At 38.5% G+C, this 27,601-nt stretch overlaps 4 protein-coding genes across 7 annotated transcripts; 2 read left to right on the top strand and 2 right to left on the bottom strand.

Annotated features, from left to right (window-relative positions):
- LOC118045128 (katanin p80 WD40 repeat-containing subunit B1 homolog KTN80.3) lies at positions 1-10,766 on the bottom strand. The gene is made up of 19 exons (XM_035053679.2): positions 10,215-10,766; positions 9,918-10,062; positions 9,548-9,678; positions 9,331-9,448; positions 9,013-9,239; positions 8,460-8,562; positions 7,864-7,934; positions 7,678-7,752; positions 7,428-7,571; positions 7,071-7,314; positions 6,379-6,909; positions 4,668-4,727; positions 4,469-4,590; positions 3,339-3,473; positions 2,127-2,201; positions 1,907-2,019; positions 754-870; positions 594-662; positions 1-497 (listed from the first exon to the last, which is right to left on the bottom strand). The coding sequence occupies exons 2-19, from the start codon at positions 9,943-9,945 to the stop codon at positions 434-436; spliced, it is 2,427 nt and encodes an 808-aa protein (XP_034909570.1). The 5' UTR covers positions 9,946-10,062; positions 10,215-10,766; the 3' UTR covers positions 1-433.
- Positions 10,767-11,843: 1,077 nt separating this feature from the next.
- LOC118045127 (transcription elongation factor SPT4 homolog 2) lies at positions 11,844-16,515 on the top strand. 3 transcript variants are annotated; one of them, XR_012170534.1, is made up of 7 exons: positions 11,844-12,456; positions 12,583-12,669; positions 12,807-12,862; positions 13,096-13,148; positions 13,247-13,354; positions 14,038-14,099; positions 15,146-16,515. XR_012170534.1 is itself a non-coding variant. In XM_035053677.2 (5 exons), the coding sequence occupies exons 1-5, from the start codon at positions 12,367-12,369 to the stop codon at positions 15,194-15,196; spliced, it is 351 nt and encodes a 116-aa protein (XP_034909568.1). In that variant the 5' UTR covers positions 12,168-12,366; the 3' UTR covers positions 15,197-16,515. The 3 variants fall into 3 exon arrangements, 1 of the variants encoding a protein (XP_034909568.1); XR_012170533.1 differs by having other exon boundaries at positions 12,105-12,456; positions 12,578-12,669; XM_035053677.2 differs by lacking the exons at positions 13,096-13,148; positions 13,247-13,354 and having other exon boundaries at positions 12,168-12,456; positions 12,578-12,669.
- LOC118045126 (pyruvate kinase, cytosolic isozyme) lies at positions 16,334-18,976 on the top strand. Its single transcript, XM_035053676.2, has 4 exons — positions 16,334-16,515; positions 16,693-16,986; positions 17,245-17,706; positions 17,924-18,976. The coding sequence occupies exons 2-4, from the start codon at positions 16,723-16,725 to the stop codon at positions 18,734-18,736; spliced, it is 1,539 nt and encodes a 512-aa protein (XP_034909567.1). The 5' UTR covers positions 16,334-16,515; positions 16,693-16,722; the 3' UTR covers positions 18,737-18,976.
- Positions 18,977-21,107: 2,131 nt separating this feature from the next.
- Positions 21,108-27,081, bottom strand: LOC118045123 (transcriptional repressor ILP1). Of its 2 annotated transcripts, none has more exons than XM_035053668.2 (6): positions 25,684-27,081; positions 25,048-25,215; positions 23,610-24,298; positions 23,111-23,393; positions 22,712-23,001; positions 21,108-21,811 (listed from the first exon to the last, which is right to left on the bottom strand). In XM_035053668.2, the coding sequence occupies exons 1-6, from the start codon at positions 26,974-26,976 to the stop codon at positions 21,619-21,621; spliced, it is 2,916 nt and encodes a 971-aa protein (XP_034909559.1). In that variant the 5' UTR covers positions 26,977-27,081; the 3' UTR covers positions 21,108-21,618. The 2 variants fall into 2 exon arrangements, with proteins under 2 accessions (XP_034909559.1, XP_034909558.1); XM_035053667.2 differs by having other exon boundaries at positions 21,108-21,814.
- Positions 27,082-27,601: the final 520 nt, after the last annotated feature.

Here is a 27,601-nt window from a genome sequence, read left to right on the forward strand (position 1 = left end):
TGCAAGAATCGTACACTCTTAAGCCAAGTTTCTCTATTTCCACTAACAGTGGGTATTCAAAAAAGAATGAAACTGATACATGCCAACGTTACAATCTGTCTCCTACATACTGGGTGGGTAAATCCTTTTCCACCAATTACCACATTGATGAGTGCCAAGACTCCGCAGCGAGCACTCGATGAAGATACACCCCTGTTAGCTTTCAAGTCTTTTTCAGTAAACTAGATAGAATCAGTGGTTAATGCCTCCATTTATCCTGAATGTACATGGAGGTCTGGGGCCAAGCAGGCAGAAAACTCAGAATGCAGATCCATGGCAAGCAGTTTTAACTCCTACAAGTGCACAAGCTCTGCTCCTCCCACAAAGAACTTATAATTCAAACCATGTATGGCTAAAACAATCAGCAGTCGCCACTCAAGAATTTGGAGTTTGGTCATGATACTTCTTGAAGGGCTAGATTTAACTCATGCGCATACTTTGCAACCGATCCCCCTTTCCTATTGAACAAAACAGATTAAAGTAAAGAATCCTGACACAATACATTGGAATATAAATGCCACAGCTCTCAACGCCACTAAGAGAATTAAAGTTACCTTGTAAGGGTAAGCAGGCAGCGTTTGACTTTTTCAAGCTCTACAAAGCAGATATTGCAACGTTCCAGCCTATGAAACAAATAAGATGTGTACTCGTCTTAAAGCAATTTTTGTAGTATGCATAGGAAATCAATCGCAAACATCACAAAAAGGTGCACACCTTTGCTCCGCTTCGATATCCACACCAACAGATGTTGACGCTGACAGTGTTGAATATATCATTGAACCAAACATTCTGACCAGCTTCAGCAGCATGTCCAGGGAAATGCTCAAATGCCTAAATACAACAGGCAATTTAGCTATGGATCCTCAGACCACAGAATTATGAAAGCAACTAAAGAGAAACATAATCAAGAAATTGTTCGAAAATAAGTTTAAAGGGCAGAGGGGTGCATTGTGTATCGGGATGGTGCTTTGGTCTTGAGCTGAGCTGTGATTAGCTCATGCTGACCATAAAGCTCCTGGGAAATCCCTGTTATCACCAACAAGTTGTGCCACATCACTAATGCATGTTGACCAGCAGAGGTCAGTTTGTAATGCAGATGACGCGTATGCTGTAAAGTAGAAAATAACATATGGAAAACCACCCAAGTAAAATGGACTCCACACAACTAATTCATTCCATATGCTCCAAGCTAAGGAAATGCAGTTCAAAGGCATTTCTATCATCACTTCAAGCACTACGCTGTGAAGGACCTTGACACCAAGTACACTGCTATTGAAGTGGTTGCCCTTCATCCCCCTCATAGTCAAAGCATGTAATTCGAATTTTTTAGATATTATGAGTATAGGTGGAATATGATTTCTTTCAAATGTTTACCCACCTGCCATTAAAAGGGAGACAAAAGAGGCATCATCCGCAATGACAATGACTTAAAAAGCAAAGTTGTTGCTTGTTTTGACAACATCAAGTGTCTTTGACCAAATATTCATTTGGTTGAATGGCCAAATGTTACCTGTCTTTTACCATCATTCAGCCAGAACGGAGGCAGTGCCTCCACCAGAGAGGGCCAATGACAAATAGTTAGTTGATTCATTGATCTATAATTATCTGCCGTGTCAGATAAGAAGAGCAATTAATATAGCTGTCTCTCTCTTAACAACTTTATAGGAATAGTTTGCTGAAACATAAACAAAAAATAGGGAATACACAGTAGCATCCTTCACTACTGACACTCCCTTTTGTAGAGGTAAAGGAAGAAAGAGATGTTTAGTGACATCAACACATGGTGGAATGCTTATAATAGAAAACACATAAACCAATAGCAGTAAGCTGGTTAAATGAAAAGTATAAAATATCTCAAACTTCTTACCTATCCATGTCACTTTCAAGCAGGTTTGTAAGAAGTGGCAGGAGACATGTGCATATATCCAAAGTGACAATGTCAATTTTATCAGCCACGATACTGATAACATCAGAAAGGACCTGAAAGTAAGCATATGAAGAAGAAACAAAAGGTTAGGAATGAAAGTAAAAATAAATTGTAGTATCCAGTATACTTGTCAAATACTGTGAGAAAAATAGGTCCTTACAGCATGGTCAGCCATCTTCTCCATTGCACCAATGGCCCCCTTAACATCATTTCTCTCCCAGTATCTGTAGATAACCTACAGGAAATCATTGACAAGTTTCACCAACCTTTCAATGGCATCTAACTGGATGCAGAAATATTAAAGCACTTCCAATGGCCTAAACTAACAGGATTCACCAACCTTTAAGCAGATATATACAAACACAAAATATGAACAATAGTAGGTTCATGTAAAAGATAATGATAGATTCTGTTGAGCAATAGAGATAAAAAAAAAAAAAAAAAAAAAAAAAAAGGAGAGTTTCTCAATAGTAAGTTATCTGAGAGGCAAACAGATATCAGCATATTGATGGCTAATAGAAAAGGCCTGCTCCTCCTTGAGAGGTGACAAATCAATTCATGTAAGGCAAAAGCAAATAACTCTTCCTCTCAGCACTTAATCCAGACATGAACTTCATAGAGAGCTAGATTAGCTGCTGGGAGTAGAAAAACTTGCTGAATTCAAATGTTAAGCAAATGTAAGGACTAAAATAAACTTTATAATGAATGTTGTGCACAGTTTGGCAATAAGTCCTCCCATCAATTGAGAGCCATTTGTAGGAGAAGAAACTAAAATCTGAGAGCAAAACTGTAATGGATTTATATGAATGATAACAAGGACTCTTATTAACCCAGTCACGGAACAATAAAATTTGCTCTGGTAAATGCTGTGTGTTTCTTGCTGAAAGCAGGTGTGTACCATTGCATGTGTTCATTTCCAACATATCAGTAAGGAAGTAATAACTAGATTATGACAGCTAACTTACAGTTGGAAGGCATTAAGCAGGAAGTACAGATAGAAGGTAATAACCAGCTATTAGGTTCTGATTGAATATGAGCATTATGAGAATTATAAATTTATGGAGATACTAAATGGCAGCTTATCAGTTAGGGACTGTATACATAAACATACAAAAGAATCACTTCTGGAAAATTGCAAGATAGTTTCGATAATTATTCATCTATGGGCTGTGAGTTGAGAAGAATTTAGACTGTTTGTTTATTGGTAATGAATTTATCTCCATCTCTTACATGGAACAATGTGGGAAAAATGCAAGGAAAAAAAAAACTGGTGCAGTCTGTTATCAACTCTCCCCTCCTTGCAGGAGCAAAAGAATGTGTTTATGTCTACAACTGTCACACATGCACACACCCACTTATCCTGCTAAGTCACCTGTAACTTGGCAGAACGAGACTGCATTGAGCTGACAAATTGGTCATGCTGTTCCATTAAGTCTGCAATAACATCCTCGTCAAAAGCAGAAACTGTCTCCTTTTCAATGGATTGGGTGCGTCCTCTCTGTTTAAACTTCAACATAATAAGAATTGAAACGGCGTACAAATCAGCATATTAATGTCAATGAAATGTAAAGATTTAAACAAGCACATTAAAATATATTGAAAAACATGAGCTGGAATAGAAATTTTCATCTCAAAAAAAAATCATTGAAGATATGCATACAACTTGCAAGCTGTTAGGGGAGAGAAGGTGAGAAATTTTTCTTCCATTACAAATTTCATGCCATCTCCAGTCATTTGATTTTGAGTCTAAGAAGTGCCTATAATTACCAATGAGAAACCCACAACTTCATAGACCAGCTGCATTACACTTCTACGAAAGCACAATTTGCTTCCCTGACTAAATAGCCCTTTCAAATAGTTTTCTTGGAAGGACCTAGACCTAGAAACATATCTAGAATGTTGAAACCAAGGTCAAGTTTCGGTAATATCTCCAACAATTGCAACACTGATCCACTAAATACTCTGGAGAATGTCATGTAAGGTCACTCTTGACCAAAGCAACAATGAGAAACAAAATATCCCTCTTCAAAGAAAGCTATGAAACCTATCTTAAGCTAGTGATGGTCCTGTTCCTCAAAAAATTACAATCTAATCTTGCTGTTATCTAAACCACAACCTAAGAACACACAGTTTGATTTCTCATTGCAGTACTGATGAATAATAAAATATTTTATGTATCATAAAAAGCTCCTATATATATATATCATCCATAACAGAGAAGGAGAGTCAAGTGCAATTTCCCTTTAATAATTGTTTCATTCATACAAGGAAGACAAAATGATAGATCATTATTGTACAGAAGACATAAGACCCTAAAAGCGAACATATATGGTTAACATGTCCTCTCTTTGTTTTTTTGCACATGATACATTCTGTGTAAAACTTTGAAAACATGTCATACAGTCCTGAATCCCAAATAATATTTCGGGTCTTCACTCTTCAGATGATCAGAAAGTTAAGAAAGAGAACAGAGCACACACAAAAGTTGAAATCAATTCCTACCATATTAAGAGGGGGCACATTCACCACAGATCCTGTCCCAGTGGAAGTGCCGGAAGTAGGTCCCTCATAGCTAGAAGATCTTCCCCTTTTCTCCCAGTTTATCATAAGTGAACGCATTCTTCCTATATATTTAACATGAAATTGATTAGGCATTTTGAATTCTTGAAAAACCTCGAGTAGAAATCAGGAACAGATGTACCTCCTTTCTGACTCTCGATGGTGGGTGCATCTCTGTTTATTTTATGTCCACGAGTCTCACCTGGAAAAAACATTACTATTTTCAGCATTGGAGCCTTGCATTCCATCTCATCTGACAAAAGAGTGAAAATATGCCAATCCGAAGCCACAAGTGCACCAAACAAATCAAAGTACAACTCAAAACGTCAATGAAACATAGAGAAAAGCTGAGAACCATGCTCCATTCAATGCGTAGACAGCCCTATGACTTATTCTACCAACAATGCACAAACATCCACTTTTCATTCTTCATTATCATCATCATCCCTGCCCTTTTCACAAAACGCCTTCTACCAGCCAAAAACAGGGGACACTTTACTAGATTTTTTTTATGCTGTTCCAAGCTATATAAACCATGTTTGTTCTTAATTCTGATACTCAATATTTACATAATCATGAGCAAGGTTAATGTATTGAAGTGATTATCAGCCTTTTTAAGGAAGGTGATGAGTTTTAAATAGCTTAGGCTGCCATATAAAAGTTGCAAGAGCTGATTAGATCAGCTGAACCCACCTTAGTGCCTTTTTCATAAAACTAAGAGATTCCCTACACTGTCATTCCAAGCATCTAAGTAAAAAGTCAGATACATTTTGTTACTCTTTCACTTGTAATTCCACATAAAATAAAAATAACTAAGCTAGTTAATCTTTGAAAATAAGCTAATTAAGCAACATTGAAAAACCCCTGTGGAGTGCCAACAAAGCATAAATTTACTTACAACACACCAATTACACCTAGAAATTCCTTGAACAAGTATCTCAGTTATAGCAAACCTAGATACTATCAAAAGGAAGCCTCTCCTATCCCACTCTCAACTGCACTATATCAAAACATTATCTGCAAACCTTACAATTGCAGTTGTTTATAAATCATTGTCTGTGGTTAAGCAAGTCACTTTGCTAGCAATAGATAATTTGTGTCACTGCCATCCTATAGCAAGCAAATCAGAAGGTTTAAGTGCGCACTGTAATGCTCTTACCATCAATTTCATCATGGAAGCTGATCCCAGTCCATTAGAATCCAACTATTCTCCACACAACTACACCTTGAATACATAGATTTCTAAGCAAAGAGGAAGGTTTCAAAAGCATTCCCAAAGAATGCAGAAATCCTAGACTCTCAATGAAACAGCCTACCAACATGGGAAACACATATAACAGGTTAAAAACTCAGTAAAGGACGGCCATCAGCAGCTTTAGGAGCACAACTCAGAGCTAGATATCAGAGAGATCTGCTCATGGAATCTCCCTCAAACCCATTAACTTCTAAAAAAGCAAAAACACTACTTTTATCTTTTGAAACCTATAATTTCTAAAGAAGCAATAAATCATCCCCTTTAATCCTCTACTTAAAATGTCATCATCTCTAGGAGAGGCTGGTTGACAATGTTGGACTGAACGACTTAAAATGTATGATGTGCATTTATGGTGATCGAATATGTGAAAGAATTTTTTTTTATATATATATTGAAATATAATGATCTTATGTAAGATTTTAGTAGAAAAATCTTGACTTCTGATCTATTGGATTTTTAAAAGCTACTTGTATACAGATAATAAGATAAAGGATTCAATGGCAACTATGAAGCAGCCATGAAATGTCAGCATCATACACTTACACATGCATACTGACAATCAGTGGCAAAGAGTTTTTCTTGAATGGGTAACACTTACAGTTTTCTTCCTGGTAACTATTGGGTGGCTCTGTTGTCGAATCTGACTCATAGTTTCCAGATCCCATAGATCTATCATCCCCAACATTTCGTTCAGCAGTTGATATTCCATGAATAGAGGCTTTAACTGCAGGAGTAATATTCCTATCCATGACACTTATCGGTTCTGTAGCCTTGCAACCTGTTGTCTCAGACTGGGTAGAGGTAGTTGGCTGATCCATGTCCTCTCTACTATTTGAAAATTTCCGGAAATCAGTTGTCTTTGACTGCAAAGAAAATGGCATTGTCCTAGCAGCAATACCAATTTCTTTTCTGGAGTCAGCTACTTGTTCTGATCTGGAGTTAGTTCTGGGGACAATTACAGGTATGACATCTGCCTTGTTCAAGACTGGAACATTAGCAGCTGAAAGGATCTTTGTAGAACTCCTCTTTGGGGCTGCTGCGCTAGAAACTGTTAGAGGACCGGTCATAGTTGTCTTCAACCCAGTGTTTAAGTTCACTCTTTGAGGAGTACCAGGTACACTTCCTGCAGCTTCAATTAGTATGTTGAAGCAATGAGGAACATATGTCACAATCTGGCTGAAGAATTGAGTTTAAACCAATTTTTATAAAAGAAAAAAGGAAGGAGAAAAATAAAATAGAACGCCAAAACCAACAGTGAACCAAGAATTGAAAGATTCAGAGGTCATTTACATGGCAAATTCTTTGATTCTTTAGAAGACTCATTCCCAGAAACTGAATTTTGAGAAACTGCCAACCTTCCAAGAGATTTTGTTTCCTTTACTAAAACATCAGAATTTTGTGAAACAGATAACCTTCCCATGCTAGTCTTTGCGTTGTTCTCAAGCAGGACTGATTGGTTCCCAATTGCACCAGATTTAGATTCTGAATGACTGTTGAATCGGTTGGCATTTCCAATTGCATACGGTTCAATACGCTGAGCAATGGACACAAGAGACGCATCAGGTTTAGGTTCAAATTTAAAATATCAGCACCAGAAAGTAAATGACATCTATACACCAACAGAAATTAATAAACAGTGTGTATTACCGATATATCTACAACCCACACTCCAACACAACTCTGATTGTATGAGCATCCAAGAAGCTTTCCTTCATGAACATTGAGATCTGACAACCTAGACCATCCCACATCCACGGCGTCATGGCATCTTATTGGTTCCCATGAGAAAACCTAAGATGTTGGATCAAAAGTTAGTAAAAAACAGTAGACCTGGAGCACTAACTATTGAGAGAGAAGAGAGAGAGAGAGAGAGAGAGAGAGAGAGAGAGAGCTTTACTTTCAAACTTTCATGCAATCCACACAGTAGAGTCCTCCCATCAGGATTAAAGGTCAAACAACGCACTCCAGTTGTCTGAAGACAGAGAGGTTCCAGAAAAACTCTCTAGTAAGGAAAGAAAAAAAAAAAAAACTAGAAAAGATTTACAATTCCTAGTTGAAGGTGTCCCTTTAGGAATAAAATTACCTCCGTCCCAGCAGAACCTATTAGCTCAAAGGTTTCAAGGTCCCAAAATTTTACAGTCCTGTCAGCAGAACCTATACAAGGGCAACAAATTAGATGTGAAGTTTCCAGGAAAATGCAACTTTCTATTCAAAGATACAGATTCCTAGTACCAACAAACACGATCACCCACCTATAATTTTCTATAAAAATAGGTGCACTTACCTAAGCATGCACCTAATTCTTTCATTCATTGGAATAACAAAATTTCAGTTTCAGTCGGACACGGGATTAACATATACTGCAGGTGGCAATACTTAAGTGGAAGACATAGAACAAGTTAAACTTAATGATTTTCTTGCCATTTTGTTTAAAAATTCTTTATGGGATATGGAATAAAAGATAAAATCATCAAATTGAGACTAAAATATTATTTGACTTATTAAAAGCAAAAGCGTCAAAATGCAAACTATCATGAAAAGAATTACAATGTAAGATAAATAACAAGTCAACACCCATGAAAAACACACAATGAAGAATGAAGCATGTCCTGAACTGTAGTTTAAAAATAAAATGAAACCACAGTAGACAAGTAGCTTTCCACAGTACCATAAACTGACCTGTTGCAAGAAGAAACTCATGGGGATGAAAATCTATGCACTGAATCTGGCCCTCATGGTACTTGAAATCGTGCAATAGCTTTCCAGCAGTCAAATCCCACAGCTGTCAAAATACATGCACATTAAAGAGTTCGTTAAATAAAGAATCAAGAATCAAACAAAAGAAACCTGTATGTGCAGTCATCTTAAGTAAAAAAGAACTCACAAGTTGTAGACACACTAAAAACTATCCTACTTGAGAAAGAATAGTCTGAACTTACTGTCAGTCCCTTGGCACTAGACAGCGTGCTAGGGCAATATATTTGCATCTAACTCTGCTTTCTTAAATTCAAGTCACAAGGATGAAGACATGAAGAAAAGAACTGAGCAACAGAAAATGCATGTCAGAATGCGTGTGATTTAGGGTCCCTTAATATGAGGTCCTTATCATGCATATCAGCAGACACAGGACCTTTGAGATATTATTTCTTACAAACAAGCGACGGTATTTGCTGGCATGACATGTATTGAGTGCAGACATGATGCACACCAAGAGAAAGAAAGCAGTTATAACCTTTACTGTATTGTCCTCTCCACCAGATACTACCCAACGACCATCTGGGGTAAATCTGATTGCATTCACTCCTCGAGTGTGGCCCTTGTAAGTGTGAATACAGCCCTTCTTTCTGATATCCCATATCTTAAGATTTGTGTCCAGGGAACCAGATGCAAAGAACTCTCCAAAAGGGTGAAAGTCTACAGATATGCAATTGGATCTGTGGCCAGTGAGTGTGCGAACAACTACACACAGAAAAAGATAATGAGTAAGAAACGATAGAAATATGCAAAATTCCAGTGTTTATACAGGTGAAAGAATATATCACAAGCATACTTTTTGCCTCCTCTAAATCCCAAAGCTTGATTGTGCCACTCGCAGCTCCTGCAGCTACAAGGACTTCTGAAGAATCAAAGCTTACCGAATCAATCCCACTTGTATGTCCGGACAAACTCTGCATGAAATATTGGGTTAGACAGAATGAGAATCATCAGACACGAGAGAGCAGAAAGAAAATGGTAAAAAGGAATGATGAACGGAATTAAGAACTGACCAGTATAGCATTGGGCTTACCAATAGCCCAAAGATTGACTTTGTGATCTTCTCCTCCGGTCACAAGAACCCTGGATGATTTCCTGCCAATCTTAAGGCAATTGACACTCGAAGAATGTGCCACAAATTCCTCTTTTCACAAAATTTCAAAGAATTGTGGTCAAGGCCAACAACAACGATTACAACTATTACCAATTAAGTAACATTTCATTCAACGGGATGCCTTCGTTTAAAAAAAAAAAAAAAAAAAGAGGACAGATCTGAAATGAATAATACAAGAAGCAGATGAACCAAGAAAAAGAGTGGCATGAGCATTGTAATGAGCAAATGAAACCCTAAAGAGAAAAGAAAAACAAAATTATGGAGGATACGCAGCTTGTAGGCGCGTTTAGTAGTCATGGCATTAAGAGTCAAGAAGAGAAAGATGGAAACCCTAATAACCGAGCAAATGCAGCAATACTTCTTTCTCTTTACACATTCAACAGCAGAATGTTTAGTTTCATCATCGTCTTCAGGCTAACAGAAAGAGATAACAAAAAAAATAGGCATAGATCTCGTTTAGACAATTACAAATTACAAGAAGAAAAAAAAAAAAGCAGGGGTCAGTCATAAGTGCGTTAGCTAAGAATTTAAAACAGTCGGCGGATCAAGGAGATGGAAACACATACAGTGCGTGTTGGAGTAGTTGAAAGCCACCGCACCGCCTCGCCTTTTTTTTTTGGGTCTTTGTCTTTGTCTTTGCTTCTTTCTTCGAACTCAAAACCAAAATGAGTCACACTTGTACTAAATTTATCTACTGACTAATGGCGGAGGATGTTACATCATAAGACAGACAGGCTAGTAGCAGTAAAGCAGTATACCAACAGTGGTAATGCAATGAAATTAAGAAAGAGACTAAATAATTAAGGACTGGAGTTTATTTATGGGAGAATATGGTAATGCAGATTTATTAGTTTCCCAAACGGAATTCAAGGAACACAACACACGGACAGAGAAGGGATGTAACAGAGGGAGGGGAGGATGCCTGAGCCTGGAGTAACAACCAGGGGCAAGAAAGAGGGAAAGGAGAAGGGGCGCTTTCACAAGAGAGATGTATACCTCTCCTCTCTCTCTCTCTCTGTCTCTCTCAACATTAATAATAATAATAATAATAATAATTGCTCTGATATTTTAAACAGTGGTGAATCAGTGCCATCTAAAGCGTAATAAGAGTAATAGTTCAAATCAATCGCAAAAGGGTGGGAATTGGGGAATAGGTGATACGACGAAATATCAAAGAAAAAGGAACTAATTATGGCATATGAATTACGTGAAGCGGGGGATAAAAAATAGGTATGTGAAAATTACCCCTCCATCGTCTTTAAGGATTTGGGACCCACAAAACTAATAAGAAATACAAAAGCCACCTGGCATTGGCAAGTGTATACAGGGCCTGATTGAGTTCAACCGAAGGCGGGCCAGGGTCCATCGTTAGCTTTACTGTTCAGTTCAGCCCCCCCCCCCCCTACCTGAATCAAAATCAAAAAAATTAAAAGGCACTTCACATCATGCCCCACCACACTTAACCTTCTCGTTAATCTCCTCATACCTTTCTCGTTTTAAAAAATAAATTAAATGCCCCTGTACATAAACCCTATTTCCATGATACACACACGCACAAAGAGGCTTTTCTTCTAGTTATTCCCTGTGACCATACTTTTCTTTCTTTCTTTCTTTTTTTCGAACAACCAAGACCCATACTCATGTTTACCATGGATCTAGCCTCGCCATATGTCAACCAGGCCCATCATGCGATGGCAGCGTGGGAACTTCCGCTGGATCCTCAAGGGTGGAATGGATGGGTTGGATATGGGCAGGGTCCGTCCGAGGCGGATTAGACCTTCTATTTACAATGCATCTCGTATTACGTCATTTATCTTATTGGTACAGTCTACATATACTTCATAAAGCTAAATAAGGGCACATGAATACTTGTTGTATACTTGCTTTATAGCCTTTAAGCAAGGGATGGATGGGCCATGTAAGACTAAAATATGAACGAGATCCATCCCGTCCCATTTCTCAAGTCGATCAAAGGTTCCCTGTTGAAGTTTTAGTGGAGATTGGAGACGTCTTCTACAAGTAATGAAATGGTAACGACACCGACAAGCTGAAAATCAATATCGAGCAAAAAAACTTATGTTCACAATTCTATACCTTCAATCGACAACTTGAATCTGGATTCCACTGTCGTGCTTCATATCCTCTTGTGCCATGCTTAAGATGAATTTCCATTTAAAAAAAAAAAAAAAGGAGAAGAAGAAAGTAAAATGTGCGAGGGGAATTGGAAAGACTTGAACAAGGTTGGCTTTGGATCTTGAAGTACCTGGATCCCCGAAAACTGCATGCTGAATACCTGAATATCTATCACTAGAGGGGGGGGGGGTAAGTCAATTAGGAGTTTGAATGACTGAACAATGAAAATTCAAGGAAACTTGACATTATGCCCGGTCTCACTCTGAATTCAATACAGTCAGACTATCGAGCAGCACATCAAAGACACTCTACTTATCAACGAATCCTGCTGTGGTCTGTGGGTTGGCGCTCGGCACCATGCTGAAAGCAATATTGCAAGTCGAGACCATTTGAATTGCAGGCCAGGCAGGCCCAAATGAATCAACGAGCGTGAGGCACGCTTTCCATTCACTGGAAGAAGGACGACGTGTCTTTCAGGTTCTAGATCGACGACATGTCTTGTCTTCTTCCTGGCTCTTGCCGCGGCACCCCCCCCCCCCCCAATATCCCCTTGACCACACGCACAGCACATTAGAGAAGCAGAGAATGGGAAGTGCAGCCGCGCAAATTCCGACGAGCTTTGGACATGAGCTCAGAGCCTGTCTTCGTTGCCGCCTTGTCAAAACTTATGATCAGGTTTTCTTCTTTGTTTCCGCACTTCTTTCCCTCCTCCCCGTCCTCTTCTTTTTCTCTGTTGTTGCACTTAAGGTTTTTGGCCTATTATTTGTCGGTAAAAATAATAATAATTATTGTGCAGTTCAGAGAGTCGGGATGCGAGAATTGTTCCTTTTTTAAGATGGACGAGGATCATGAGCGTGTAGTTGATTGCACAACTCCTAACTTTACTGGGTAGGCTAGACACCCTCTTTTCTTCTCCTTTTCTATTAATCTCAACAACACTTCCCTTTTCTAATAATTATTTTTCTTCTGTTTGTAATTCCTACCCCCTTTTCCTTCCCTGTCTTAAATTTTCTACGTTGTTGTAGGATTATTTCTGTCATGGATCCGAGTAGAAGCTGGGCTGCTCGCTGGTTGAGAATCGGTACGTGGAACTATAATTTCTGACCGTTCTGCTCTTTTCTCTCTCTTTTTTTTTCAGATGCTTAAAACCGTTAATCATCCAATCTTCTGTTCTTTTTTCCGCGAAAGAATACGTGGATTCATAAGAGTTCCTCCCGTGTTTTGTTTTTTTCCCCTTACTTCTTTGTGGTGTTAGCTCGTGATTTTTTGGAGCTGTTTCCAACCTTCCAAACATATAATTTTGAATAATTACAGGATTGAGGCCAAGAAGTATCCTTCCAATTTGCCCAGCACATGAATTCTTGAACGTGAGAAAGTTTAGGATATTTGAGGGTGATTTTCTCTTTAGCCACTATCTGTTCCACTAACTCCAATCGTTAATTACCACAACAAATGTTTTCTTTAGGCACAAGTGGTCTTGATGGTCTGTATACTCGTTAAATCGAGAATCATGTGCCCTGCTTTGGTACTTGGTGAATTTCATTAGAAACCAAAACAAAAAGATTCCATGGTTGTAAGTATTTTGCCTTCCTATCTACTTGATTTAGATACTTGAGCACTAAATTGGACATTGAGTGGCAAGAGCCACAATGCCTGATCTGTACCTGGCATTCGCATGTTGATTCCAACACATATTGAGGGTGGAGGGAAGCTTGTTTATATAATGAAAGTCATTTTTGTTGGTGTGGATTAAGAGCTGTTAGGATGGTTATAGCTCCTAATCAACATAGCATGTGTAAATGTGCAACACAAATAAGCTATTAGCTGAAGCATCTTTATTTGTGTAGCAGGTTCCACATACTAATACAAGTGGAGGATTCGGGAATCTTGATATTCTGTACATTGTTCTGTTAAGACTACCATAATTCCATTCATTTCTTTTGCTCAGAATATTTCCCCAAATTAATCTTCTATAAAACTGTCATTACTATGGACGATTTTGGGGGTTCCATCTCTAGGCTTAGATCGACTGGATGTCTAGATGTAGCAAGCATGGCTACACACACAATTCCTGTTCCTTCCAAGCCATCATTTGATACCCAAAATGGTTATCGATACTTTAGCACCTCAATATATTGCTCCTCCAATTCTTTAGGCTTTTTTTTTTTTTTTTTTGCCCATTTTCAATTTTTTATCTGAATATGTTATTGGAAAAGCAGTTCTTTTTGCTTAATTCTTCTTTTAAATCTGTTCCAGGAAGATTTGTACCTGGTTGTTACACACTTGCTGTTTCAGAGGCACTTCCAGAGGACTTGCAGGTATAATTCATCATACCAAGTGCTATATAGATGCATTGTTTAAGCTTCACTTATTTATACATCAATTTTGCATCTTATGCAACGATAACCTTTTCCAGTTAAGATAAAGTGTTAATAACTTTGTGCTTTATTTGCATGCTAATGGCACACACAATCTATCTATCCTTATTGGTTGTTTGCGGACATTATGTGTTGATACGATGTTAAATGTCATAGTGTTTTTAGTGGGTGTGAACCACTACTACTTGGTGGGAACCTGCAAAACTTCATAGAGACCATTTATGTTGAATATAAGTCAGGAAGTTGAAAATTTTATGGGTTCATTATAGCATCATCCACCCTCTTGTTTTACTGGTCATGCCATCTTGTGCATGTTAAATAGTTTGTTTTATAGCATCATCCAATCTCTTGTTCTACTGGTCATGTCATCTTTTGCATGCTGAATTGTTTGTTCTCGGACAATGAGCAGTTCAAATTTCTTTCTTTCCTCCTCATCTTCTTGGTTGCGACTTGGATCTGACAGCATATTTTGTTTCTCGTACCACCCGAAGTTAAAAGCCCATGATGCACTCATTCCCTGAACTGGGATTATTTAAAAAAAGGACTTCGCACTATATCCATTGGATTTCATGAGATGATGGTAATCGAAAAGGTAGCTGTCATCTTCTGTTGGTGGTTAACTTTTTGAAATGGTCTTGGTTGTGATGAGATATAGATAGAAGATCGATGAATAGACTTCATGGGGATTTCGGAGATTTTAGTTTATGATTATTGTCTCTATACATGCTCTTGATTTTTTTTTCACCCTCATCATCATCAATAGGCTACAGTCGTGGAAGAGAATTTACGCCTGAACTTTTCTCTCTTTGAATTCCTTTCCTCTTTTTAAGAGCTGAATGTTACGGCTGGTCTTGCATGATTTGCATATCAAGAATAGAATGCGACACCACTGTTCATTATCTGCTGTACCTAATGAGTTGTTACATTCTTCGATTTGTATATTCTGCTCCACCTGGACTGACCATTATACTGGGTTTTTTTTTCAGAATTTATGTGAAGATGAGCGTGTGCCCTACATTCCTCCCAAACGTGTATAAATGAAGTGGTGAAGTTATCCTGCCTTCCATTTTGTAACGTCTCAAACGATGAAGAATTTGCGAGTCAGATTAGCTAGATCCATGAGACTCCTTGCACTAGTATCGTACGGCATTATTATCTACTCATGCAGTGTACTATAACTATATATAAAAAAGAGGTACTGACGCCATCATTTTGCTCTTCCATTCGATGCTGCTGTGAGTATGAGTGGAGACTTTGCTGGGAAATGGGCTCAACAGTGCTATTGAGTTGAGAGCCTGGTGGGTGATGGGAAAGATGGATTTCAAGAAATTTCAATAGCTGAGGAGTCGCATGCTTATAATAGGATATGGACTCGCAGAGGATATGCTTTGTTGGGCTATGGTGAGACCCATGCATTGGAAATTCTAGGCCTGATATTTCTATCCAATTAAAAAAAAAAAAAAAAGCGATTTAATTTCCATGAGCAAAAAACGAATGCGAGGAATCACTGAAAAGCGATCATGGGCCACGATTCTATTATGAGCGTTTGGGAAAAGAAAAAGAAAAGGAAAAAGAAAAAGGCGAGAGGGACAGGGTGGTATTTCTATGGGCCACGTTTGTTTTTTATAGAGAGAAAACCAAACGGTGGGCCGTTGCGAACCCGGTAATCGGAAAGCGATAGGACAAGGGAACATTACTATTTACTTGCTGGTACTTACTTCATAATCCAAAGTAACACGTGTGTGAGATGCCACCATGCAATGCGAATATGCTTTGTTCATCTTTTTTAAAATTTAAAAAATGTACTGTTTTAATATATTTTTTAAAGATATGTTTATTTTTATTTTAAAAGCTTTTTTAAAAGAATTAATTTTTTTTTATAACATTTTAATACATTAATATTAAAAATAAAAAAATATTATCTCAATATACTTTATTATAAAAAATATCAACGATGCTATAAATCGTGTATTTGACCAGCGGCGGAGTGGTGAGAGGAAAGAAAAAAGAAAAAAGAAAAACCAGCGGCAGTAGCAGTGGCAAGCAAGCTAGCGGTATTTTGTTTTCAAGTGGTGTGAGTTACATCACAATTACTGTTGGCGTTTGATTAGTTGGGGTTTTAGAAACAGAAAACTAGATATTTTTCCATCCATCCATAGAAAACAGACTGAGGTGGTGAAGTAAAATAATAAACAGAGAGAAAGGGAGAGAGAGGTAGAGAGAGACTAGAGAAGAGGCGTGCAGCAGCCAGCAGCTACCTACCCACTCCGCACGAGCACCTTTACTTCACCATTTGTTGTCATTCTCCCTTCTTTTTTTCATAATTCATACTGCTAATTCGTTGTTTTTCTTCACTGTAAGTTGTTGAACCTCAATCAATTATATTTCTTCTTCTTTTACTACTTTTGTTGTTGGATCTGTTGGTTTCCAACAACGAATGAAATGGATCTATAAACATGCATAGATGATAAATAGATAGATGTCTTTTAATGTTGACTGTTTTTTTCGATCGATTTTTTTTTTTTTTTTGCAGAAATCAAATTAAAAAAAATAATCGAATCATATGGCCAACATAGACATAGAAGGACTCCTAAAGGAGCACCAGGATGATGAAGAGGGGCGTGTCCCCAGGACTAAGATCGTTTGCACTCTAGGACCCTCTTCCCGATCCGTTCCCATGCTGGAGAAGCTTCTCAGGGCTGGCATGAACGTGGCTCGCTTCAATTTCTCCCATGGCACCCACGAGTACCACCAGGAGACCTTGAACAATCTCAGGATTGCCATGCAAAACACCAACATCCTCGCTGCTGTCATGCTCGATACCAAGGTCTGCTCTTTCCTCCTCCTCCTCCTTGTTTAAACCACCATTTATTTATTGAAATGATGAGATCGATCGCCCCATCCTCTTTTCTCTCTTTTTTTGTTAGATATTGAAGCATAAAATCTTTATTAGAAATGAATAAATCAGTGCATTGTTCTCCTGATAAAACACAACTTTCCCACTCCCTAATTTTTCCTGTCTTTCTTGTTCCTTGTACTGACAGTCCCATGTTTATGTATTTACCTCTTAAACTTTTTGTCTCAGGGACCTGAAATTCGTACCGGTTTCCTAAAGGATGGAAACCCAATTCAACTGAAGGAAGGTCAGGAAATCACCATCACGACTGATTACAGCATCAAGGGTGACACAGACATGATCTCCATGAGCTACAAAAAACTGCCCGTGGACATCAAGCCTAGAAATACCATCTTGTGTGCAGATGGCACCATCACCCTCACTGTTTTATCTTGTGATCCACAGGCTGGAACTGTCAGGTGCCGTTGTGAGAACACTGCAATGCTTGGTGAGAGAAAAAATGTTAATCTTCCTGGTGTTGTTGTGGATCTTCCCACGCTGACTGAAAAGGATAAGGAAGACATCTTGGGATGGGGTGTTCCCAACAACATTGATATGATTGCCCTTTCTTTTGTACGCAAGGGCTCCGATCTTGTTAACGTGCGTAAGGTTCTTGGGCCCCATGCCAAGCACATTCAGTTAATGTCAAAGGTAGAATGCCCCCCTTTTGTATTCAGCTTGAAGACATAACAGAGCCCATACATGTGTGTTGAGGCATAATTGAGTTTATATATTCCTGAAACTGCATGTCTATATCGAGGATGTTAGTTTATATAATTGTTTTCGTAAGTTCTTTTCTTGTTTCTCTATCATGCTTGTTTTACTATGGATCAAGTAATAAATAATCTAACCCTTTTGGTTTTGTCAGGTGGAGAACCAGGAGGGAGTGATCAACTTTGATGAGATCTTGCGTGAGACAGACTCCTTCATGGTTGCTCGTGGTGATCTTGGAATGGAGATTCCAGTTGAGAAGATTTTCCTAGCACAGAAGATGATGATATACAAGTGCAATATTGTGGGAAAGCCTGTTGTTACTGCTACTCAGATGCTTGAGTCCATGATCAAGTCTCCCCGGCCAACCCGTGCTGAAGCAACTGATGTTGCCAACGCTGTCCTTGATGGTACTGACTGTGTTATGCTCAGTGGTGAGAGCGCAGCTGGGGCCTATCCAGAGCTTGCAGTCAAGACCATGCGTCGAATTTGTATCGAAGCAGAATCTTCCCTTGACTATGCTGCCATCTTCAAGGAGATGATAAGATCAACTCCACTTCCTATGAGCCCATTGGAGAGCCTTGCATCCTCGGCTGTGCGTACCGCCAACAAAGCCAGAGCAAAGCTCATTGTGGTGTTAACACGGGGCGGGACCACAGCCAAATTGGTTGCCAAGTACAGGCCAGCTGTTCCAATCCTTTCCGTGGTTGTTCCTGTACTGACAACTGACTCATTTGACTGGACCTGCAGTGATGAGACCCCTGCGAGGCATAGTCTGATATACAGGGGCTTGATTCCCCTTTTGGCAGAAGGATCTGCCAAGGCCACAGATGCAGAATCTACCGAGGTGATTTTGGAAGCTGCTCTCAAATCAGCAACGAAGAGAGGATTGTGCAAGCTTGGTGATGCAGTTGTTGCACTTCATCGCATTGGAGCTGCCTCTGTTATAAAAATATGTTTAGTGAAATGAGGTGGACATGGTCAGAGAGGGCAGCAAGATGGAAGTCTATTGCTATCGGATAGCATCTTCTTATGCTTATAATTCCGTGTGAACAGTTATTTGGGGACCGGGACATTTCCTTTTTATCTTTCCCGAGTCATGTTATATGTACTCTTTTTTATCTTCGTTTTGATCGGGTGATGAGCTCATAAAATAAGGCGCGGAAGCTTTCCATTTTGCTTATAAAAAAAAAAAGCGTATTATTGAGTTGTTCATGCTCAAAATTATGATTGGAGCAAGCGATGACACTTTCCAGAAGAATTCAGAAATGATACTCCAATAGCTCATAACTTGTTATTGAGTTCAAGCTCAAAATTATAATTGGAGCAAGCGACAACACTTCTTCCAGCAGAATTCAGAAATGATATCCCAAGAGCTCATAAAATAAGGCGCAGAGCCCTTCCATCTGCTTATAAAGACAAGCGCCTGGCTTACTATTGAGTTGTTCATGCCCAAAATTATAATTGGAGCAAGCGATAACACTCTTCCGGAAAAATTCAAAAAAGATAACCCTAGTCTTTTGATCACCTCACCATACTAAATGACTTCACCAGGTAGAGAGATAATCGAGCAAGGCATAAAATTTGTTTCGTTGATACAAAAACCATCAAATTATGCGCAAGGAGAAATGGCAAAACAATGCTACTTTTAAGCTCATTCGCTGAAATTATCTTCAAGTAGATGATAAGGTAAAGCATCAACTCCACTGCCTACGATCCCATTGGAGAGCCTTGCTTACACTAACAAGGCTGACGACAGACAGCCCATTGACAAGCAGCTGTTCTATCCTATCTATGGTTGTTCTGTACTGCAGTGTACTGGGTACTGATCCATTCGATTGCTCCGGTGGTGATGAGCCCGGCAAGGCATAGTCTGTCATATGCGAGGGATCAGCTTCAGCCAAGGCCAGTGATGCAGAATCTGCTGAGGTGGCTTTTGAAGCTGCTATAAAATCAGCAACAGTGTTACCTTGCAAACCTGGCATCGCATTGGAGATGACTCTATTGTCAGAAAGTGGACAATGAAAAGAGCGCGGATATGCAAAATGCCTTGGCGGGCTTGGCTGGAGAGAGGCAGCAGTATATTTCTGTGAACAGTATTCGAGGGTTTGATTGTTTTCTTGATCTGTCGGAGCAGTCTTATCGGGTACTTTTTTTTTTTTTTTTTTTTTTTTTAACATTTTTACCTCTTTATTCGGCAATGCTGATGGCGGCTAGCAAAGTTGTTAAAATCGCTAGTTGACTCTTAAAATCTTACGATTTTACGAGTCAACTTGTATAAAACGTGTCAAATCGGGTTAAAACTCAAAATCGGTCAAACACGGTTAAAATCAGTAAAATCGGATCAATTTTACGAGTTTGACTGAGTTTGATCGATTTTGAGTTTTAACTCGCAAAAGTTAAAAAATTTACTACCTTCTTATCTGAGTCCTCTGACACTCCACTACATAGTCCCCACTCCTCAGTCTTCCCTTTCCTCATTGCCCCAAATCTCAAATTTTCAATCTTAACAGACTAATACTAGCATTAGAGGATCTTGGATATAGGAAAGTCTTATACTGTATTTTAGGTTGGGAAGGCATGATTGAAAGATCGAAACCATGAGAAGATAGAGGTAGATGGTGATGAATTAAAACAGTAAAATAAGATATAAGAATACTTATATAGAGAGAAATATTGTGTTTTAGACTAACTATTTGTTAACTCTAAAGAAAGACGATAAAGATTTAGAGAAAACTTGAAATACATGTCTTGCTTGGTGGGATATTTGGACATTATTTCTAGGAATTGTTACTAACATAAAAAAAAATGGAAAGTGAGGTGGTATTGTTCAATCTTATTTTTTTCTTTTTGTATTTTTAAGTTATTTAAATCATAAATAAAATTTTATTTGAATTATATATTTCAAGATATTTGGATGCTTGTATTGTTTGTTTTATTTTTATTTTAATTGTGTTATATTATTATTTACTATTTGACTGAAATTGTTAATATATAATTAGTTAAAATATTTTTCTTATAATTTTACGATTCAAATTTACAATCCAAGTTTATATTTTATATTGTATATTCCGTGTCGTGTAAAAAAAACATTTTTGACAACTTGACGGCTAGCCTATGAAATAACAATCAGCCCTCCATGTACATGTAATGACCAGATCTTGCTATAATAAAAAAAGTGCGAGTAAAACGGGGCAGCTCAGCCTCTATTATGTCGAGTATTTCCAGGCCTGGGGAGCCAAAAGAAGAATCGCTACATATTCCCCAGTCAAATCTGAAAAGTGCAATTTGACAGGATGTTATCTGATGATTGATTTCTTTAAACATCTTGCATTCCAATCTGTGAAACATCACCTTACTCTACGTTGATGTATGAAATAACCCAAAATTATAAAGTCTTCGATTTTAACTGTAAGCATCGACATTTAGGACTCGTAGAATTCATGAGACATTAACAGCAAATCATGCTTAAATTTGTGATTTGAAGCGAGAACACTTTCTTCCAGCAGAAATCACCTAATGGTCGCAAAAAATTGCAACATTTTCCAGAACAACCCAACGAGAGTTTCCAGTTAGAAAAGCATTTGACAGCAAACCACTTCAAAAACAGTTCAAATGCCAGAGCTCACTGTCTCTTCCCACCATTAGAGATCCACATAATTCCCTAGAAGTTCCCGGTTCCTCTAAATACAAAGCACAAGCCAAGTCACAGCATCTTCTTCTAGTTACCTACTTCAAATTATGATCCTGACTGACCTGTTTAATCGATGTCTCCTCCAAATGGAAGGTCCAGTATGTACGAGGTCTTAGCAACTTCCAAATAAAGTCTTGGTCACCAATTGCGCACCTGATTCACAACGCCTCCTTCAGATGGAAGGTTCTAGCCATGTCCCGAGCATTGTCATAATCATTCAGCTCAACGAGCATCTTCTTCAATCGACGAGCAAGTCCACTAGTCTCAGTCTCAGTGACACCTGATACATGTCTTTTCTCCAGTGTCCTTCCTATTGATAAAATGAAATCCACCAGTGGCTGCAACTTGTGGCTGCTGATTCATAAACAGGTAAATGTTAGACATTGAATCTACAAAAACATAAAACAAGAGGGTAAGGAAAAATTGGGAAAAGAAGCAGCACGTCAAAAAGAAAAAAACTTGAAACATAGTGCGTACTACTTTGTTGGGGCTGTAAGGCTCAAAAAGTTGACCAACTTGGACCTATATTTCCCATATACCATCTTTGTTTTGCTCGATTCTACTCCCCCACTTTTCCAAATAAACTAACTTGAACTTAATAATATAGACTTTTGAGTCTTTAAGCAAAGACAAAAGGTTCCCCTAGAATCTTGGGCTTTGACAACACAACACAGATAAAGGCAAGAAAATGCTCTTGCTGATGGTACAGCCCCATCACCAAACTAACTATTTGAACAGCCAAGACAAGGAAAGATAAGAAAACCGAATAAAAATAAGAACACTATATCATCAATGCCAAAATCTTTTAATGGATGGGAAAAACAAAGGGGAAGATGAAGATGACAAGCAACGGGATGGATCATGTCTGATGAAGGTACTTCTTAATTCACAAATTGCCAAAGCCCAATATTCATCATCATACCATAATTAAAAAAAAAAAAAAAACATCAGGCACCATAGTCAGGGATATTAAGAAACATCATAGAGAAAGGTATAATTCATCACCATTTATCTAAAACCCTAAAACAACTCGTAAATGGAAATATCTATTCTTGAAACCTGTGTCTGAAACTAGAAACCAGTATTTTAATTAAATTAATTCTAACAAATACAGCAGCAAGGCAATCAGACCATTGCATAATAATACATACTCAGTCAAATCAATGAATGTTGTCAAAGAAATTCATACAAATGGCAATTGCACCCAGTTAAAGTTCAATACAAGCTAAGTTTTACGAATGTTCTGGGTACCTGTGATCACTGGTGGCACTTGGACCTGCCCAAGCCCCAGATAAAGAAGCAACGATTCTTTCAGTTCTTGTGACTACATCATGAACATTTGATGCAATGCTTCGAACATGAGGCAGTACCTTCCCACACAAAAGCTCATCAAGGACAAGCTTCTCAAGAACTGGCAATGCCAGGATATCTTTCCACAAGCAGATATTCCTCATCAAACGAACAGACATTCCAAACCGGTACGCTGCAACTTGTGCAGCACGCGGCACAGCCTTCAGCACAAGCAGGCTCCATGTTGGGACCTGTGATACAGAAAATGAATAACAGAAGTGCAATAAGAGTAATAGGGAGCGTGTCTGTGTGTGCAAGTCAACAGTGTTCAAAAATGACTTCCAGGTTAAAGTTGTGTACCACTATACTAGCAACTGCATCAGCTAGACGGGTGCGGATTGCAGCTAGTAGCTCTGATAGAGCCTCACTAGTAGCCGGAACATAATTTATTACCAAGCTTGTGGCAGAAATGGCATTTTTCGTCTCTCGAGTGCTAAGCATGTCCCAACAATGGGCAATCTCATGATGCAAAATAGGAATTGCAATCTTCTCCACCAGTCCAGGTACAAGGTTAGCATCAACGTCATCTGGATTGAGATCACTTCCGTCTTCTGGCAGACCATAATTAAATAGTAGAGAGTGCCTGAATAGGAGGAAATAAAGAACAGTTAGTGCTAATTGAAAACAAAAAAATGAATCTAAAGTATGTGTGCGGCATTGTCAAATTATTGGGAGCAGAATTCTATGCAAATATAATGAATTTTCAACTCTGAGAATCAAGAAATAAAAGAAAAACCTACATATAAGGTTCTAAAAATTCAGTATTTGAATGCAATTATTAGCAACACTGGAAGCATACCATTTCATATCAAAAAAATCAGCATCCTCATGCAGCGGGTCCCATTTTAGAAGTTCTAGTCTCACATAAGGAGAAAAAATAGCAGGTGCACTGAGTGACATGTAAGCATCTCTATAGCTTGCAAAATATTCTTTCTTCCATGTTTCAAATCTTTCTTTCACCACTGAAAGTTGGGAATATTCTTCAGATGCATCACTGAAGATCTCCTCAGCAGTCCGGAGCAACAAATCACGGGTTGACTGGTAAGCAGCATTTTTTTCACTGTCACTGTCACTCTCATCCGTGCTCAATTCTCCCTCAATTTTCTGGTCAGAACTATCCACCTCCATGTATGACAATCTCTTCGAATCGAAACGAGCTTTCCTGCGTTGACGAGCCTTAGCCCTTTTCTCCATATCCATCCGTTTCTGTAAGTTGATATCTCTGCCAAATTCATCTAACTTCACTGGCAGATTTGCTTGATCTTTCAAGGCAACTAATGCAGCTGCTGCAGCACTTTTGGCAGCATCAATTGTTGCTGCAGAATTACCTCTTGCACTGAAAACTGACATCGCTGCTTTCACTGCTGCTTCTACCTCCATCATTTCATCCTCATTATCAGCGGTTCTTCTTTCGAATATAAGTGATGCCTGTTCTTCATGAAGCTTCTGCATCCTCTCTTCAAGTTCCTCAATTAAAGTAGCTTTATGCTGCAAGGAGAACAAAATTACATCAACCAGAAACTTCCAGCTTGCGGGAACCTAAAAATCAATATCATCAACTTATGCAGTTTCTGATGTTAACAATGTAGGGAGAATCTAAGCTTGCGTTTGAGACTGGCACTCATAAGTAACATGCAGGTTTAGATGTTAACCGAAGTTCTGGTTCACTTAATTTAGTGGAAGAAGTGCACTGTAAATGTAACTCCCAAGTTTCAATGACCTGGCTCTACATGCTTTTACCTGGTTTTGTTGAATGGAAGAGATGGTGTAATTGCTAAGGGCTTACAGATGAAAATGAGATAAAACCCGTGCGCTAACCCAGACAGCATAGAACAAGTTCTTCAAAATGTAATGTAAATTGATTCCAAGATAAACATGCAACAGAAAAGGTCTGCAAAAAGCAATACGCCTATAAACTTGCAATGGTTCAATTGATTAGAAATTGTAAGTGCAAAAATGACATATGCACAAAATATCAGCATTGATGTATATGTGACATGGCATTTTTTATTCTGATTGCTATAATATATCATTGAAAAATAAAGTAAATTAAAATATGCCTCCACTACTTTAAAATGGATTACAAGACAAGGTACCATAAACCAATTTTTGGTATGCTCAAAGAACCAAGAAAAATTGAACTGTTATGCAGGACGAATTCTTTCCTTCTTTCTTTCTTTCTTTTTTACTGGCAAACAAATACACATGCAGGACAGAAAATTAAATAAAACTCGTACCTGCAAAAATTCACATATAACAGAAACAAAGTCACGAAGCTTTTGCATAAAGATGAACTTCTCACCAGCAGCAGATATAGACTTTTCAAGAGCAGTAACATTCATTAGCGAGGCAGATAAATTCTCATCAGTCTTTGACAGCAATGAAGTCGTTCTACCATGAGATTCCTATAGAAAAAGTAATGACTTAGTTATACATATATTAATCCAGGTGAATATCATCTATATTAATCCTATAAACAAGTATGAATATGAATTTAAGCAATGCCTCTGTAGTGAAGTTGGAATTCAAGAATATTGAGTGATAGCCAAGGTGAGCTACAGAGTAAGACTACAATGACACTTGAGTAACTAGTGTGGTGTTGCTTCTCTTCGATCCAACTAGCCATTGCAATCTGTGTATATATTAACACAAAATCTCCAATTCAGCCACTTCTGATCACAATAGGGATCAATTGACAGAAATATTACGTGGCAATATTACTATGATATGCAATTCTAGGACCCTGAATTTCATTATCAAGAACCTTAGCGTTAACTTTTGTATGGTTAAAATTAAAAGTGATTCTATTCTGCCATTAAGTTTGGCAAATTGTAAAATTAACTAACACATTATGAAGTTGGAAATCACATTACCTTAAGCCTCCTGAGGTTGTCTTGCAAAGCTTTCTTAGCAATATCAGCTTGTTGTGGAATAGACAAGACATCCAATCCTTGAGAAGATCCAAATGCCCCTCCAATGCTTGGAATTGAACCATAGGCTGGCGTAGGCCTCTGCTGAGGTTGCATAGGAATAGTACTAGAAGCAGCAGCACCAGCAGTGCTGGCAAGAGCCCTATTAGCAATAGGAGCAGAAGCATCATCCATCCTCTTTCCTAATCCCTTCCTAAATTGTTCTTCCTCCCAAATCCTATCCTCCTCATCCTCCTCATCATGAACAACGGAAGAAGCAGCAGCAACATTCCCATCATCCACAACAACATGATGCTGATGAGTACCCATCATTGCCAATGCTTTTGCCTTGATGGAGCGATCATCATCGTCATCTTCATCGTCATCAGCAGCTGCATCAAAAACTCCTCCATGAGTAGCAGTGTCCTTGGTCATGGTGCCAATCATGGCAATCCTAGTCCTAAACTCAGGCTCCTCGTCACTGAATCCGCCTTGATGATTACTCCCAGAATCCAATGATATATAATCAGGAGCGGCGGCCCTTGATTGCCTCAACCGCTCTCTCTTAGCCCTAATCTTCTTAATAGTATCCTCGTCGGGAAAGCAGGAATAATCATCAGAATTGGATTTCCCCAATCCCATAGAAGCCAATCGATTCTGTGCGTCGTCGGCACCGTTATCTTTATCCTCGTTCTCATCTTCCGACTGGTCGTCGGCATCGTCTTGTTGTTGATGATTAGAAGAATAATTAGGGTTAGGGTTAGGGCTAGGGCTAAAGGAGGGTTTAAGGAGACCTTTGAGGATAATTTTAGGTTCAGACGCGGAGGCAGGGGTGGTGGTCTTCGTGGATTTAGCGAGGGTGCGCGTGTTTCTCTGGAGCTCAAGAAGGGCTTCCTTAGTGTAAGTACCTGCTTGGGGTTGGACATTGGATGCTGTCGTTAAGTAGGAGGTTGTTGGAGGAAGTCTATCTTGGGATACGGTCAATTTGTGAGAGGAAGAGGAGCTTGGTTTAGGTTTAGGTTTTGGTTTGGATTTGGAGGAGGGAATACGGGTGACAGCTTGTTCATCTTCTTCATCTTCGGCAAAACTTAGGAGCTTCTTTGGTTTTGGCTTTGTAGATTGGGGTGGTGGTGGCTTCCGGGTGGTGGAGGAGGTGGCTTTGGCGTTGGTGTCAGTGTTATTGGTGTTGGCGTCGGCCTTTTCATCGTCAACGTCGCCTCGTCGCCGGAAGTTTCTGGACTTGGAGGAGCTGCTCATTACTGACGGCCTCAGCTAACTGATTCTCTCTCTCTCTCTCTCTCTCTCTCAAATAATAAATTTGTTGAATTTTTTCCATTCCTTTGCCTTTTTATGATTTGTACATGTCGCTCCGGTTAAGGATTCTAATACGTCCTCATAAATATCAATTTTTTTTTTTTTACAGTAATTGATTTGAAGTTTTTATTTTATACAAGGATCTCTTAAGAAAATAAAAATGAGAAGATTGATATTTTAAAAAATAATAATAATTTATTTAAAAAAAATAGAAATTAGATGGGTTGATTTTTTATTAGAGTTTCATTAAAAACACGAAATTAAAAAAAAAGTGTGTGTGTGTATATATATAACATGTTTTTTGTTATTTATTTATTTTTTGGATTCATTTAGAAAGAAAAAAAATACTGGCTAGAGAACGCATTTCTTTGCCACTGATAAGTCTATTTATTTTTATTTTTTATGTTTTAAAAATATTTTTAAAAGAATTTAAAAAACGTTTTAAAGAGCAATGTTTTGCTGCCAATAAAGAAAAAGGTATTTTAATACAACACATAGATGATGTCTGACATGTTAAACGGTGGAGGGAGACCACTTTAACAGTGCAGAATCACAAAAAGAGCATCAA

The sequence above is a fragment of the Populus alba genome, chromosome 8, assembly GCF_005239225.2.
Source record: "Populus alba chromosome 8, ASM523922v2, whole genome shotgun sequence".
Lineage (NCBI taxonomy): Eukaryota > Viridiplantae > Streptophyta > Magnoliopsida > Malpighiales > Salicaceae > Populus > Populus alba.

Excerpts from the sequence above, each read along its gene's own strand:
- LOC118045128 (XM_035053679.2), bottom strand. The coding sequence starts at position 9,945 with ATGACTACTAAACGCGCCTACAAGCTGC. Across the intron at positions 2,020-2,126 it reads AGAAGATGGCTGACCATGCT|GTCCTTTCTGATGTTATCAG; the intron begins GTAAGGACCTAT and ends GCTTACTTTCAG. Across the intron at positions 871-1,906 it reads CTTGAAAGTGACATGGATAG|GCATTTGAGCATTTCCCTGG; the intron begins GTAAGAAGTTTG and ends TGTTGTATTTAG.
- LOC118045127 (XM_035053677.2), top strand. The coding sequence starts at position 12,367 with ATGGGAAGTGCAGCCGCGCAAATTCCGACGAGCTTTGGACATGAGCTC. Across the intron at positions 12,863-14,037 it reads TGCTCGCTGGTTGAGAATCG|GAAGATTTGTACCTGGTTGT; the intron begins GTACGTGGAACT and ends AATCTGTTCCAG. Across the intron at positions 14,100-15,145 it reads CACTTCCAGAGGACTTGCAG|AATTTATGTGAAGATGAGCG; the intron begins GTATAATTCATC and ends TTTTTTTTTCAG.
- LOC118045126 (XM_035053676.2), top strand. The coding sequence starts at position 16,723 with ATGGCCAACATAGACATAGAAGGACTCCTAAAGGAGCACCAGGATGAT. Across the intron at positions 16,987-17,244 it reads CTGTCATGCTCGATACCAAG|GGACCTGAAATTCGTACCGG; the intron begins GTCTGCTCTTTC and ends TTTTTGTCTCAG. Across the intron at positions 17,707-17,923 it reads ACATTCAGTTAATGTCAAAG|GTGGAGAACCAGGAGGGAGT; the intron begins GTAGAATGCCCC and ends TGGTTTTGTCAG.
- LOC118045123 (XM_035053667.2), bottom strand. The coding sequence starts at position 26,976 with ATGAGCAGCTCCTCCAAGTCCAGAAACTTCCGGCGACGAGGCGACGTT. Across the intron at positions 25,216-25,683 it reads ACAACCTCAGGAGGCTTAAG|GAATCTCATGGTAGAACGAC; the intron begins GTAATGTGATTT and ends CTTTTTCTATAG. Across the intron at positions 23,002-23,110 it reads ATGCAGTTGCTAGTATAGTG|GTCCCAACATGGAGCCTGCT; the intron begins GTACACAACTTT and ends TCTGTATCACAG.